The 16,508-nt window shown below is 43.9% G+C and overlaps 1 protein-coding gene across 7 annotated transcripts in view; it reads right to left on the bottom strand.

Annotated features, from left to right (window-relative positions):
- The window catches only part of CFAP418 (cilia and flagella associated protein 418), an 88,802-nt gene that overhangs the window by 16,859 nt on the left and 55,435 nt on the right, over nt 1–16,508 (bottom strand). For all 7 annotated transcript variants that reach the window (XR_013926779.1, XR_013926780.1, XR_013926781.1 and 4 more), the window contains exon 1: nt 734–16,508. This exon is cut by the window's right edge and continues 55,435 nt beyond it. Coding sequence is in view for 3 of the 7 variants with exons in the window: in XM_080379470.1 (XP_080235596.1) it covers nt 734–867 (134 nt within the window). In the remaining 4 variants the exon portion in view is untranslated. The remainder of the gene's footprint in view (nt 1–733) is intronic.

The raw sequence follows: 16,508 nt of genomic DNA, 5'->3' as shown, positions 1-16,508 counted from the left end.
TGGTGCAGGCCGGGATGAAAATACAAGGATGAGCAGGGGCAGGTGTGAGGGCCGGGGTGGAAGCCTCATCCACGAGGATGAGCCGGTGGCAGCAGAGGGGCGGTGGGACACCCGGCAGTGCTGTCAGCAGTGGCCCTGTCATGACCAGGCCACGGTTTTGCGAAAACTGTGATGTGAGGTGGATACATGAAAGCGTAGCGTGTAAGCGCTTACTATAGAAGAGATGGTTAACGGAAAGAGTATGAACAGAATACATAAATGACTGAAGTATCAACAGAAGGAAACGTTTGATAATACCACTGCTAAAGTACTGCCTTCTAAATCACAAGATTTATAGGTGTTTTATATGTATATATATTTATATCACCAGGTCGGCTATAGAGCCAAGTAATCCCTCACGCTAACTCGCAAGCACATTAGTGCAGTTTTTACCGCCATATTTAAGCCGAGGTTGGGATACCCCCAAGAGACAAAGACTCCCCGAAGTATCTCAGCTGGCCGGCTCACGGCTTGGGTGTTACCGGTAAGTTACCACGGGGGTGCTCGCTGCCCGCCGGCCTGCGCTGCGGCCCCCCAGCCCCGGTGTTCCCGGTGCCTGAGGAGCCCGGCCGGGCGCCGCTCCCCCCCGGCGCACAGGGCGGCGGAGGGCCGGGCCCCTCGCCCCCACAGCGGCCGCCCGCTCGGCGGGGAGACCGTGAGGACCCGCCCGCCGGAACGCCGCGGCACCGCTAACCTGCCCTGCTCCGCCGCTGCCGCCTCCTCCTCGCCGTCGCCGTGCCGGTGGCTGCCCGCCGCCCCCCGCCCGCCCGGCAGGCGACACAGCCGCCTCTCCACTTCATCCAGTAACCGATCCAAGTCGTCCGCCATCTTGCCGCCGCCAGCGGTTGCCAAGGCGGCCCCGCGGCTGCAGGGGCGGAGTCTCCGCGCCTGCCGCCGTATCGGGGGCGGACTGTGGAGCGCGTCCGCGGCCGGGCCACCGGGCCGCTTCGCCTGCAGCACCGCCACCCCTCGGAGACAGGAGCAAACGAAAGAAAGAAAAAAAAAATTCGAAGCAATCACGGTTTGCTTCGGCCGTAGTCGGCAGGATTCGAACCTGCGCGGGGAGACCCCAATGGATTTCTAGTCCATCGCCTTAACCACTCGGCCACGACTACGCATGGGGAAAAACACTTCCCCGCCATCCTAGGGCTAACAACCCGCGCTGCCGCCGGGCCGGGCCACTCTGCCTCACCCGGCTACCACGGGACGGACAGCAGGGCAGGGCCCGGACGGCGTCAGGAACGATCAGGGAAACGTTACCTGATACAACTGTGAGGGTTATGGTTGGTATTTAGAGCATGTCTCCTCACAGGGTGGCGCGAAAGGCATAAAATAGGGTTATGCTTATGTATTTGAAATACAGTTCATTATGCTGTGTATGGGTCTGTTTAGTGCAAAACCTAATGCTTTCTTACATCCCCCGGGAGAAGATCTTTTGGCATCGATTAGAAACACCTGCTTGAGAGAATGGGCCTGGTCTGCTTAAAGCCGGGCAGGCTCCCCAGCTGATGTCCCTGCGGTGCCAGGAGCAGGGCCAGAGAGACTGGCGGCACCGGAGAGGCTGGCAGCACCGGGCTGGGGGCTGGTGGTCCCGGGGAGGCTGGCAGCACCGGAGAGACCGACAGCACTGTGCTGGCGGCGGCCCGGCTCCTGGCCACCGCCTGCCGGGCCTGGCCGCTGTCAGCCGGGGCGCCGAGGGCAGCAGCCAGGCCCGGTGCCGCCGCCTGCCTGGCCCTGAGGTGCCTGGCACTTCGTCCGTGACAGAGAGACAGCTTAAGCAACCGCAATTTGGTTTTTTCGCCACTTCATTTAGCGTTTTTGAGGAAGGCCCCACAAAATAGGGTCTCGCCTATCACTGTGTTAATAAATTCAGGCAAACGTAGGAGGTGTCGGTCACTGGCTTCCAAGGCATGCTCTGGCCTCCTCCGTCAAATGGAAGGTCGAGTGTCTCTAGGTGGGCACACAGCCAGCGTTGTCTATGTCGACGCTTCAAGACAAGCGATAGAGCATTCGTCTGTGTATTATTATATTTGATTAGAAACCTGAGGAAGCAATTTAGAGGGAGAGAGAGGTCCTCTAAAGCAAAACAAAGCATCGCCGTCTCCTCAGGCCAGCTGAGACGGAGCTCAGTGCTTGCACCCCCACCATCGCCAAGACTTCAAAATTTGTCAGCCTGGGATGAAGTGGGGGCTGCAGTCCTTAACAGCTCCAAGCAAAGCCTCTCGGTTACAAGGTGTTTTACAATTCTCTTGGTATTCCAAGTAATGAGTTGCAAGCCCTGTTTGAATTCCCTCGTACTTAAGCTTTTATTTCATCATTCCATTTTCCTCCCCACACATCTCAGTGCTCCGCTAATACCCCAGCCCATATCATGGCAGTGCTGCAGGGGGAGACGTGTTGGGTAAAAGAATTTTGAGCCTTCCCTGGGTTGATGTGATGGAAGAAACTAAATAGTGTTGATGCTGCTCCAACTCTTTTAAGTGGTCCCTTGGTCAGGACTTGGTATCGTGTAGGTAAATTCAATCCAGAAGAAGTGGATTTTTGGGTGGAATTTTTACATTCATCTCTTGCAGCTGTGGAGAGTTTAAACTAATCATAATTCTCCCTGGTATGCTATCATCTCTGTAATTTGAAAAAGGATCAGAAGCCCACAGGCTTGGAAAATCTTGAAGAAACTCTTGTCCTGAAATACATCATCACATGTGGAAAAGACCACTTGCTGCATCATCTTAAAGGAGCTTAAGAATGCCGAAATCCAGTATCATTCTGGCATTCTCTCAAATGGCCTCAGAAATCTGAGTACATTCTCTTCTGACTGCAAAACAACTTCTTTCCTTTTACATCAATCCTGTGGCTGTCAGTGTGTCTGTTGCAAGGTGCCAAAAATGTATGGAGTGTCTATGGCATAATGGTGCCAAAGTCAGGGGTGCCTCAAGGCCTTCTCCCATGAACCTGCTGCAGCTTTGCTCAGTTGGAAAGCACTTGAAATAAATTAAAAAAACCCAAACCAAAAAAAAAAAAAAAAAAAAAAAAAGAAAAGAAAAAAAGAAAGGCACAGACCTTTAAAAATCTTTAAACTGCAAAGATTGTTTTTGTGCAGATTGCTGCCTGCTGTTTAGATCCTTGTTGTTCAAAACTTCTGCAAGGCCTGATGCAATCAAAGAGACTTACTAGGTCAAATTGATTCCAGACCAGTCCCTGGAATCATGATGAGGTGAATCTGACATACTGGGCTTTCAGCTAAGCTGTGGCCAGGAGAAAGGAGTTGAGGTCATGCCCCAAATTTTGTCCTCTCTTAGGAAATGAGTGAATTTGCTTCTGCAAATCATGTCTCCCACTGACTGCTTGTGGGCTTATATTGGTGCAAACAGAAAGGTTACTGACTGCTGAGGGCTGGAAAAGTTCAGAATGGTCATTTTGTTTGATGATGATGCTTTTTTTTTTTCCTTTTTTGATACTTTCTTAGTGTATCCTTAGGAAGAGAGGACAAAAGCTGAAAGTCTGTCCTGGGTGGAAGCTGTCATGTTCTCTAATTCTCAAGCTACTGCAAGCTTTCTCAGTAGTGCTGATAAAACTGGATTTTGCCACCACAATGATGAGGACAAAAAACCCCCAACTTCCTAGGGCAGGATGTTAATTTGCCTCTTCTGTTTTCTCTGGAAACCAGAGAGACTTAATTGAGGTTGAGCAGAACTTTCCTCAGCCCTCTTCTCTGAATGATGAACTCTCCAGGGCTTGGGTGATGATAGAGGTCAGCAGAGCCAGGGAATGCCAAAGCTGTCATTTCCTAGTGCTACCTGCTGCCAGCTGGAAGGAAATGATTGCAGGGAGGCACTCTTTTTTTTGATGTGGTGATGGCATGCTGCAGCCCTTTCCGCCTTCCCATGTCTTTTCCCAGAAACTGGGTGGAAGTAGCACAGTGACTGCCTCTTACCAGGTGTTCTGCTGCCTCCAGCAAACATAGAACCAGTTCAACTCCATGCTCCTATTCACAGGATATTGCTCTAATCCTGTTGTTGGTCACACTCCAGTATAATATCATTCTGAGTGGCACCACACATTTTCCAACAGCAGTACAGTGCACCAGCATGAACAAATTCAGGCTGAATGTAGATTCTTGGCCATAATTTAACCACTAGCAAGAATTTCTGTGGATGAAATTATTCTGTATAAAGATACCAGATTGGGAGACAACTTCTTGAAAGACTGCTTGGCAGCAAAAATAGCAGTGTGTGCAAGACTCCTTATATAACGTTATTCATTTGTGATGCTGAGAGACAGCCTTGGATCAGAGGACAGTTTAAACTGGAAGCCAGTTCAGTCTTGGACTTCACTGCCAATCCTTCCATCAAAGGTGCCAACTCAGAGGGTGGATTTTCAGTTTGGTTTTCTGGCACAGTTGCCTCACCTATGAGGGACCAGACTGGCATCAGGACTGGAACATCTCTCAGTTACTTCCAGCCTTCCCTCGAATTAATCATTTCAGGATTAGGGTATGTGAGCACCCAACACCTGGTTCCTGGGCTACACAGTTCTCTTGAAAAAGAATATATTCCTGAGAAGAGCGGGTAAGTGTCCAGAGTAACTATCTGAGCCCTTGCTATCAGGAATAAACATACTTTTTGATATTTGTAGCCACACGTGCTCATTTTCAAACAGGTGTGATATTGCGGTGCTTACCAAAGGAAGCGGAAGGTTTTCAGGACAGTATACAAAGCAAAAAAATACTTGTCTGGGGCCTTTAATGAACCTGGTGTAGTCCTGAAAACTGCTTATAACCATGACATTTTGAACTCCATGACGGCATAACAAACGTTGTACAGTCATTTCTGGAAAAAAAATATTAAAGGCTGTGTATCAAGGAGGTCACACTTCCAAATCAATGATAATTATAGTACCTTCAAATAAAAATGGTGTTGCCAGGCACTGTATGGCTTTACTGCACCTCCATTCCCTGGTGTCTGTCCCTGTAAAGCAGGGCAGAGGGAGGCACATGGTGATAAAGCAGGTTAATGCAGAGGAAACATCTCATCGCAAGGAAAAAACGTTTCTATTTAAGATATAAAAATAATAATTAGTAGTAAACATAAAATAATTGTCTTGCCAGGTGGGACCTGAGCTGTGGAATGTGAGTAGTAAGAAGCAAGCGTCCAGCAGAGAGGACCAGGGACTATTGTGGAAAAATCCTTCCTACTTGCTGCCCATTGCACAGCTGTGGTGAGAGACAAACAACAGACAAGATCATCCCAGCTGAGGGATACAGGAACTGAAACCAAAGCAGCGATAGTGTTACATCACCCTTGCCAAGGCTGGAAAATATTTTTTAAGGATGATTCTCTTGTTGAGTTGTGAGCTGGGAATAACTAGCCCATAAGCCACGGGGTTGTGACATCAATATGCTTGTGAGGGGGAAGACTGCTGTTTGTGTGATTTCCACACTAGTATCCCGCTCCTTGGCAGGGCCAAGTCAGCTTTTTCTTCCTCAGGCCCCAGGATGCTGCATCCCAGAGGGAGCTGGAGGTGACAGCTGACAGGCTTGATGCTCTCTACACATCAGGTTCCAGAAACACTGCTTTGTTCTGCTGCATAGCATTTGCCTGGCTTCCTTTTCTCAGTACAAGAAACCTGTTCAGTGAAGATATGTTATGCAGAATCACACCTGTGCAACATGAATGCTATTTGCATGTGTGATTTCGTACAGGCTTTTACAGTTAAAATGACTTGGAAGAATGTCAAGAGGAGCAATATCTTTTTCAGCTGAAAGCTTCCTTATAAAACCTCTCTGTAGGAGCTCAATAAATGCTAAAAGGAGATCTTCGTGTCTGTAAGTCAGTAATGAGGTTTTCATTTGAACTTGAAATAAACAGGTTTTTTCCAGTATAGTTAACAACAGTGCAGTTTTCAAAAGGGGAAATGATTAAGGCCAAAGTTAAAATTAAAGCTAGAACCCCACTGATTTCAGTGGGGTCAGGATTTCACATAGAAGGTGAAAATTCAGTCCATCTCATTGCGTGTATGTTCCTTGCTTGAGGACATGAACTGGTAGCTCTGTTGCCAGCTCCAAGTTGCGTCTCCCAGCAGAGGGCATTGCAGGGTGACATTACTGTTTTCTAGGACAATTTGGCAGAAGGTAAACTGAACTTCAAGGGTTGTTTGGCCGGTCTAAAATTTATTTTAATGACCTCCACTGGGATAGTAGATTATCAGTCATTTAAAACCAAAAGATGCTGCTAGAAAACTGTAGTTGGAAGATAAAAGGAATTTTTCCTTGCAGTCTTAAAAATCCCTAATGCCTGAAGAGAAAACGAATGCCAGAAAGCATTTGTTCTTCAGTGTCTCTATCACACAATTTATTTTCCTGTTTTAAATGACACTGTAGGCTGAATTGCAAAGGCTTGTTTCAGGCTGGGATCCTCTTGACATTCTGTAAAAAATAAAATGTTCCCTATAAAAATGAAATGCAGAATTAAAGTAAAAATGACGTGAGCAACAAGGAGAAGAGAGAAAACGCATCATTTTCAGCAGATGTGAATGACAAGCAAATTCAAAAAGTAGACATAAGAAAGGAGATTTTTAAAAAGGCAGGAGTGTGCTGTGTATCAAACCAAGAAGCTACACACTGCCAGGTTTCTGTCTTTCCCACCATCTCTGCCCTGAGCCCGGCAGCCCCCCACATTACACATCAGGAGCACATTCAGGGGACAGACAGACAGGGATGTAGCTATCATGCAGGGCAGGTGAAGTGTCCTCTAACCCTGTCCCCTCATCCTGAACAGTCCTGTCCCATAACAGTAGTGCCAATCCACTTTCTGGAGGCAGTGGATTTACTGTATGTGTAAGTGATCAGATTGACTCCATTGCACAGGCATCCCGTTAGGTCTCTGACTGCAGGCAGCGTTTAGTCCAGCTTATTGTGTGGCCACGCAGCAAACTGAGTGGGCACATGCCTTGGAAAAGTGAGGGATTGAGGGAAGAAAGGGGAACTGAGGTGTGTGGAGCAGCAGTACTTTCTCTTGTTTAACATCTGTTCTTTTGCAGGTCACACAAAGATTCAGCACGTTTGTAATTCAGTACTATCATTATAGTTTTACAGATGGGGAAACTGAGGCACACAGGAGGTTGTATTCTGCCTGGGCTCCTCAGGTAAAATCAGGACATAATTAGTAAGAGCACTCTCATCTCTCCTGTTGATGAAGTCTCAGCTTAATACATTGCATGCTCACTGGGCCACACCATACTTATGTGCTGCAGTGAGAAACGCTTGCAAAGTTAAAAAAAGATGCAGGTGGGCAAGAGTTAAAAAGCAAATTTTCCCACCTTGGTTTTTGATAGCGTTCTCACTCAGGTTAGTTTACAGTGTTAAAACCAAAGGGACTTGAACAGAGCAAAGGTCCTGAATTTGAATTTCAGTGAACGATATTGAAGGAGTGGTTGGGGTATTTTATAAATACCTTAAAAACGCCTAATAGGCATTCTGCTCTGGAGGACTTGAAAGGACCGTAACCTTTCCTACAGTTTAACAACACATTTCTCCATAAAACTAACTTAAGAGAAATTCCCTGCATTCCCACACTGAACACTTAGCAGTCTTTTCAAACTTATGATATAGCAGTAAATATAGCTTATAACCATAAAATTAAGGTTATGTGGACTTGTAACTTTTTATTTTATGCTAGCTCTGTGGGCCACTAGCAAATTCTACAGAGGTTACTGTCCTGAAGTCTGCAATGAATTACAGAAGTAAGAGGAACAAAACGCAAAACAGAAAACAACCCTCACTCTTTAAACAGACACATTGGGTGTTTAAGGGGAGAAGAAGGGCAAACAAAGGGAAGGGGAATCCGCCGTGAAATTCACAACTTCTTGTGCTCTGCAATTTCAGTTTCTTTTAACATAGTTCTTTTGCTGTACAGGGAACTTGCTAGCTTACATGGCTGTCATTGCACTCATGGGGTGTTTAATGGCTACAGAACAACCCAAAAAAGGGTAATAGATCTCCTATATAATGAATAGTGTTTTCTTGGAATGCTACCAATGAGATTCTGGAGATCTGTGCCAGGTGAAGCTCAACCATTGTGCAAAATTCAGATGATTTTTACTGTAGAGTACTAAAAAAATCAGTTTCCATGTAGCTGCATCCTTGCAAATTGTATTATGGATTGTGAAGTTACAGAGCCCCTGGCTTTTACAGAAAATGTGCGCTGCTTTTATTACGTGGTTTTACAGTGCCTAGAAAACCTTTGGCTTTCCAGTAATGTAACTGTGAACTAGAATATAATAGATAGTTTGCTCCTTTTTCAGTAGTGACTGTAGAGTCAAGGTGCCTCAGTTTTTGGGTTCCTGAACAGAAACTCTACACAGTCCTCTCTTTCAAGAAAATAGATGAGTAGAATTTTGTGGAAATCAGCCCTTTCTAGGGTAAGTTTGTGACCTTCTTCCAGTAGTTCTGTTGTCTTGAAAACTTCGAAGGCCAAGAGCCACCTAATGAAGAGTCTTGTCTGTCACGAAAGCTCAGTTTACTGAAATCTCCATCTGACTTCTGCAGTGATTTCAAGCATTTGGACAGCATGGAAATTGGATGCATCTTTACTGACTCAGGCCCTTAACTAAAAGAAATACAGTCACAGCAGGAGGGGGCTAAGGAAGGGAGCAATTAATTTAGTTTTCCAATAGTATTGCAACAACATGGCCATCGTAATTTAAAAGCCTTTGGAACAGTCTTCTTCATTTCCTCCTATCCCACTCCCTCAACTTTTTGTCTTGGTCTGGCTTTTGTTCGCTTCACGCAGCCTGCCAGACCAGCCCGAGCCTGCCTGAACCCAACCGGTTGGTCCCTGACGTAATCCCGAATGGTGACCTGTGAGGCCGACCTCACGATTTGCTGGGCGGAAAAGGACCCACTTGGTTTTAAAGTGCTGGCTCTGTTTTGTGAGGAGCTGGCAAAGTATGTTTTTCTTTTTACTTTTATAGCTTGTTCCAAAGCCCATGGAGGATACACAGCTGGCTGGCAATACCACAGCTAATTCCACGGCTGCAGAGTCTTAAAAAGCCTCTGGTGATGATGCTCGAAAGCAATGCACAGGAGTAGTGCACACTATGTAATATGTATGCTGTCTACAGACCCGTGTGCTCTCCACAAATGCACAACATTTGCGAGGTGTTTCATTAATCTGTGATGGAAATAAAGCACACATTTCTATAGATAGCAAGTTCTAAGTGCTCCTGATCTATGTCAATTTTGATTTTACCCCACTGCTCTTTGCTGTTTGTGTCTAATGCCACCAAAAGTGAACGACACCTTCCAAACCTGTTTTCCATTTTGGAAATTGCTTGTGTCCAGGACAGACCAGGCTGGTTTTTTGAAACTATTTAAATTAATATTCTGATTCATATTTTTCTCTGTTTGGTTGTTTATTGATGATAGTTCTGTTTTCTCTAGAACATATATATTTTTATGGGTCTTCCTTTTTCTTCTTGACTACTGCGGGTTTACCAGTAGTCTGAAAAAGTCTACAGAACAAAAATAACACAAATTTACTGAAATTTCATCTAAATCATGACCCAGAAAAGCTGCATGAAAAGAAATAAATAGTAATAACCCTTACGGAACTAATCTGATTTTCTCTCTTCTGATTAAAGGGAATTGCAAACATAATACAGGTCTCTGTAGTAGTAATCCCAATGATAATTCCATGAAACATGGAAACTAGACAGGTCTCCCAAACACTTGCTGGTAGCTAGGATGAGGTAGTATGTATTTTCCTGTTGTTGGGTAAAGTCACCCACCCAGTCTTTACATAATAGCTGCCTGCGAGCACTGACATTAATTATCTCACTGTGAGCATGACAGAGCTCATCACCTTCACTCAAATAAATGTCAGCATTTCTTAATAACATAAACAAATCAGGATGTCTGCAATTGAAGGTCACACTCCAGCAAGATTTAGGTACCTAAAATTCAGATGGGTTTTAAGCACCTCAGGCAGGGAGCAGCATCAGAGCTGGAGTTTTGGGAGATTTTGCAAATGGTGCTTAATTCTTCTAATTTCATATTTCCTCAGTTGCCTGCAGTTCTGCTGCCAGGCAGGCTCACAGCCATCTGAGTCCTAGCATCTAAACCGAGTGGGGATCTAGAACTAGGTCTCCAAATGGGAAAGATCTTCTAGGTGTTCTCAGAGCCCTCAGGGACAACATCAATAAATTCTGAAAAGGAAGACACAGAGCCTCCTTTCTTTCATAGGTTACGGCTGTATCTTCTTTTCTGACCGCCTACCCACAAAGCCTAGAGATTAATGCCCTTAACAAGGATGTGGAAAATCCAGGTTTGGTTCCATCACCTGCTCAAAAAAATCCAGAACTATTTTCCCACCAATTTTGGGAAAAGGATTTAGCCTCTCTCTTTTGGAGAGGTGTTCTCAGCTCCTCTTGTGGTTCAAAAAAGAAACCAAGACTCAGGGGCTACCATTTCATGCTTGTTACATTAATGGAACTCTCTTTGAGGTGTTTTTAGGGACGTACTTCTCCAACAGTGTTGGATTTTTTTTTTCACATTGCATAATTAATGGATAGGAAAACATCTTTGTAGGCCTTGGAGCACAGACTGGAACATGAGTCCCACTTTTTCCAGGTGAGTGTCCCGGCAGGATATGCAGCCATGCTTGCATGATTTTCACCTGAGAGCCTGGAGGGATGTCTTGTGGTTAGGGCAGGGAGCTTGAACCTTTCAGGCAGAGGAAAGAACTGCTGAAGTGCTCTATCCAGTAGGCTGCTGCATAAAACACTGATGATAGGATCTCTGTACACCAGCTTTTTAAGGACCATAATGATCTGTTGCTAGTTTCTGAAAGAAGGGCTACAAGAATGACTCTAGAGCTCTTGATCTCAAGAAGGGTACTCTGCAGCATGAAGGAGCTTCAGCTGTTGGGTGAAAGGAGGCTGCTGGCACCCTGTTGCTGCCACATTTCATGTTAGCTAGCTCTAGATATATGTCCCCTTGGTGCTGGGGTTGTTGGGAACCCTTCCTGGGATTTCTGACTCAAACTGCACACATAGGAAGCCTAATTGTGGAGGGGCTGGTTTCTATTTCAGCACCTACAATTCAGGCACTGCAGCTTTTGGCATTCAGTCCTTGCTTCTTGCATTGGCAGAACCACAAAGTTGCCTGGCTTAGTGTATCTTGTTTGCCCAAGACTAGAGTTCAGATATGCAGCTGTTCATGTCTGTATCAGTGGGCTGGCTTTAATGAATCTCTTTCGTTTCTATCATTTATCTGGGGAATATATCTGAGAGAAGGTCCAGCTCCATAATGTTTTTATTTGTAGACAATCCAAGTTGTAACTACTGGCTACCTGCAAGGCATAACCACCTACTCATTCTGTGGGTACTGCTCAAGTCTACCCTGAAACAGGCATCTGTTGTTTTCACCCAGGCTTCTGTGAGGCCTCTCTAGTTGGCCCTGGCACAGTGTGGGGTAGGAATCTAGACTGGAGTTGGCAAAAGGATAAATAAATGCAACGTAGTCCAAGACTGACAAAAAAGAATGGCATTGGATTGTTAACAATATTTTTAGCTACAGCTCCTCTGTGTGGATCACATGATGTGCAATGATCTTTCACCCGGTGCTTTGACAAATGCTGGGCAGAGCCACTGAAGCAGAAGGTAGTGAGCTGAACAGCTGTCTGGGAAAGAAAATAACTTCCCTCAAGAGATACTAACTTCACAGAGGTAAAAAGTTCTGTGTTGGGCATCGACCAGGTTCAAGGGCCATGTTTTTTGTTTGCAAGTGGTTTCCAGGCAGCTAAAATACTCCTAGGAGATCTGTGTACCTGTGGTCTTGACTCCTTGTCTTTTTTCTTCCCTATCAATTTCTTTCTTCTTTCCTTTTCTTCCTTTTCCTAAGTACCTTCCTGGCCATAGGTACTGAATTACTCCTTCTTTTTGTGTCCCCTGCAATCCCGCCAGCTGAATAGTGGCCTGAATTCGGGGCTCTGCCCGTAGCCTGCCTTGTTCCCACCTTGCACCCTTTGGGCTCAGGACCCCACTGCTGAAGGCTCTGTACCTCCCTAACCCATCGGTCCCTGGCACTGCTGAGCTCCTGTCCCCTTCCCGCACACACTGGCTATTCACCTGGCCATCATCTTCACCTACCCTGGCACCCACCCGCTCAGGGCACCCACTATATCCACCTCATATCCTAGGTGTGTAACCTCCCAGCCTGGAGACCTGGCATTATTTTGAGGTTCATGTGGGAGAAAGAGAGGCAAAGACTTTTTCCTAGACGTAAGACATAGCTAGTGGAGGATGAGGGGCAGATAAGAGGGAGGAGAAGCTGCTGTGCTTGCAGGCAAGAATGGGAGAGGAACGAGTGTGGCTGAGATGGGTGGACATCTCAATGAGGAGAACACTTTCACAAAGAAGCAGAGTGGGATAGGGGCTTGGCTGGTGTTTGCTGACTTTATCACAGGCTACATTTATTCAAAAACCAAGGGGGAGAAAAAAAATGTTTCCTCCAGGAGAAAAACTGGGAGGATATGGTCTTTGTTGGAGACCAACATGTGACCAGTTGTCTTTGCCCATCACCCAGCACCAAGATCCTGTATGATTCTGAAGGCAGGTTATTAGTTTGAGTATAATTTTAAATTTGCATCTATTATTTGTTTTTACAAATGCCCATGCTATATCCATCATGGGAAAACCAAGACTAGCCAATGAAAGCTTAGCTGCAAAAGCAAAGCTGTCCTATGAATGTAAAATATTTTATATAATCATGCATTTTATAATCATTATGATAAACTGTGATTGTTTTCCAGAAATGACAAAATCTGCAAAACTGCACCTGCAGCAAGGCTGTATTTTCTGTATAGTTCTGATGGAAGATGTGAATCATGGATTATTACAGTGTGGTGGTGGTGTTTTTTATTTGTAAGTCATGGGTTTTCCATTATTTATTACAATTCCTTTAGGACAACACTGGAGTCTTGAGTATTAAATGTGTTCATATGCTCTGGGGTACTTGCATGTAGTATACATGCAATTTATGGAAAAGAAGATAAGTGAGAAGACTGAACTCTATAGCCACTGGAAAACTGGAGGGAGAGAAAATTTTACAGCTACATCTCTCAGTTAAATCTTAATCACAAACATACTGATATAAATCCAGAGTAACTCCACAGGGAGCTTAACAGGGCCCTGACCACACTGCTGCTGAATTAAACTCAGCTAGCGCTCAGCGTGTTGCAAGCCACCCTTCAGTGGAAATACCCTTTGGTGGATGTACGCAAGTCCAGACAAGTTCACAGGCAGGATCCCACTTGTCTTTTATAGCACTACTTTCTGGTGCCCTGCTGGAGTCCCTGGTAACCAAAGAAGCATAATACAAAGCTATAGTACAACTCTAGAAAATATAGTCCTAATAGAAAAATGTAACTAATGAAAATATTACAGAAATGTGATACTAACATTAACAAATGCATTAGTCAGGTTGCCAGCTCTGTCTAAATAGTGCTGTAATGACCCTTGAAAAAAGATGAATAGAGTATTTCTGAAGACATTGTAGGAACTAGACAATGTAACATTTCATAGGCTGTGTTTTCCCCTTTGTGTGCATATAGTCAGGGAAGAATATACCACATAGGAAAATTAGCGAGCCTAACACATTTAACATTGTGGCTATCCCTGGCATGCTTTCCATAGTTAGTTTAATATTGTGTTCCATGGACTTACAGTACTTTCTTTGATTTGCTGCCAATATTTACTTAAGCAAATTGAAGAGTTCATGCTAGAGGGTAGAAAGAGTGACAAATTGCAAAAATGCAGTAAATGCTACAGTTACTTTTTTTCAGCAGAAATCTGAAGAACTTACTCTCATGGCTGATAACTTTAACAGATTGACAGTAAGACACACGAACACATAAGACAGTAAGTGAAAGCTTCTGATAGAGGAGATGGGTTCAAATATATGCCGCACCTGAAGAGATTTTGGCGAAGTATTTTTACTGTGTTCACTGAATCACAGTTCATTAGTGTTGAAAATAAAAGCTCTGAATCCTAGAAGTTTACCAAATATTCTGTTCAAATGTGAGAACTAAGAGGCTAAAGTCTCCCTACAAAAAAGTGCCTGCAGCTCCAGTGTTTACTTCAGGATAGAATTTGGCCCATTGCAGTTCTTTTAGCCTGTTTTCTTGTTGACAAATTTGTAATGCTTCTGTTTGTTTGTGCACATGTGGAGAAAAACATTGCAGAAACTGTATTTTCAGAGCCCTGAGGCACATAATACAGATGATATGGACCAGAACTAAATCCTGGACTGGTACACTCTAATTTTGCTGCATGTCAAATCTAGGTTTAGATAAAAGTTTTACAGTTTCTGGCAATCTCTTTAACTGAAAAAAAAAAAAAAAAAAAAGACGCATAACCTAGTATTCTATGCATGATCTATTATTATATGAAGTATGAAAATAAAAATAATTTTAAATAGATTTAGTGAGATGTATTTTCTCTCTGGATTTATTCTTGAAGGAACATACTATGTATTCTGCAGTTATACTGGAATATTGTATAGAAATATTTAGAATATTGTATAGAAATATTTAGAAATGCTTGTTTCAAGAAAAGAAGGAATTCAGAGAGGTACAGAACTAATGAAGTCTGGTACCTCATTGCCTTGTTACTCTCAGATGAAAACTTAGATATTTGACTGAAGCCATCAGTCCAAATAGAGGATATTCTCAGAGCTGTTAATGGTTTCTGTTAACATGGGGTTACCTAATTACTGTTACTGAAAGGCTGTTCACAGAAAATAGGCCTCATCACAGATAGTTATCATATATTTGTACAAAATTTTGTAAGAAATGTGTGTTGTAAACAGAGCCGGCATTATGAAATCTCTGATTTTGATTCTCTACATGGACCTTCCAGTGGTGTAAGGATCAGGTACTATTGTCACCAGGTGGGGTGTGTAAAACCAAATACAGCCCTTGAACAGTAAATAGCATATAACAAATAGCAAAAGAAAGAACTGAAGTGAATCACTTGAGAACAATCTGAACAGCTGAAATATGTTCACTGACACAGTTATTTGAACAATTGTGAATAACAACCAGATGAATTAAAGTCAAAGTTTGTCCACAATAATTCATGAAGAGAACAAAAGGTTTAATCCACTAAATAAAACATTTGCTGTGAAAAGCTTGCCCAGCTTTAGTTCATATATTGTAAAAGGAGGTTGGCTTAAAATATGCTTTATCACCAAACTCAGATAAGGATACAGGGAAATGCTGCCTGAGGACTTCATTAAAGGAGTTATGGACTATGAGATCTAAGAGTGGTCAGTAGGTGAAATTTTTACAATTTTATGACTTTGGTGTAATAAGGAAAGGATGTAACCAGTGGAACTCAGGGGAGGAGGCAGGCAGAGAGGAAGGTCAACATAAGACAGAGAGCAAAAAGATAAAACATCTTTTGGCAAGCTTATTTTGACTTTTTAAGCAGGAAGGGTGAACTCTTATGGGCAGTCCTCCCCTTCCACCATTATGCAATTACTTCCACACCATTTTCCCTTGGTTTAAACTGGCGCCGGTACTTTATGAGGCCTCACCTGATTCAGGTCTGGGAGTTTCTCAAAGCAAACTCCTGCTTCTGCAGAGTGCTGGGCTACTCCTCCTGCTGTAGGCAAATGGATGTGGCTTTACTGTGATAACTTCTTCAAGGTTATGTTGACCTTAACTAGTGAGTCAAGTGGATATTATCCTGGTGGGAAGGGAGGACTTTGTGAAGGGTGGATAATGAAAATCCTCTTTCAGGTTCCCTGAGAGGCCACAAAGAAGAATGCTCACACACAAAAAAAAGTAAGAATGTGCATTTGGAAGGAGTGTTCATCACCAGCGTGTTACTTTCTGATGGAAGACTTGCAGGGCGTTAAGAGTCACTGTAGCTTGCATCCAAAGTCAAGTCAATGAATTACAGCACATTCTCTGCTGAGCAGGACTTCATGCTTTTCAGTTCTTTCACACGCAGCGATTTTACAGATTTCAGTATATAACTGGGAAGGGATCCTAGGTTTCTCCTGAAAATTGCAGTCCTTTGAAATGGGAGCTTTATTAATTAGTCGTCATAAAATTTTCATGCACCTTTGCAAATCTTAGATATATATTGTGTGGAGCAGTATTTGGAGAGTGCTAAGAGTCCCAGGTGCTTAGGTAGGTTACTAATTGTACCTGGAGGAAAGCAGTTACTCACTTGCAACAGCTGGCAGAAATCAGTATGAACAAAAAGACAGGTACCTCTTTCCTATGTGGGAACCCTCAGAAGAAGGGTCTTCACTGAACAGGAATATTTGAGGATTTATTTTATAAATTTCTCTAGTTCTCTTCCACTTTATTGGTCATTCAGGGGCTCCTGAGTTCCCTTTAGTGCTGGATGGCTGAACGACACGCAGGTTTTCATCCACAGCAGGATACCTGAGGACTACA

This window comes from Falco punctatus (assembly GCF_963210335.1).
Source record: "Falco punctatus genome assembly, chromosome: 3".
Lineage (NCBI taxonomy): Eukaryota > Metazoa > Chordata > Aves > Falconiformes > Falconidae > Falco > Falco punctatus.
Note: the sequence above shows the minus strand (reverse complement) of the source record. Positions and strands in the feature narration are given on the sequence as shown.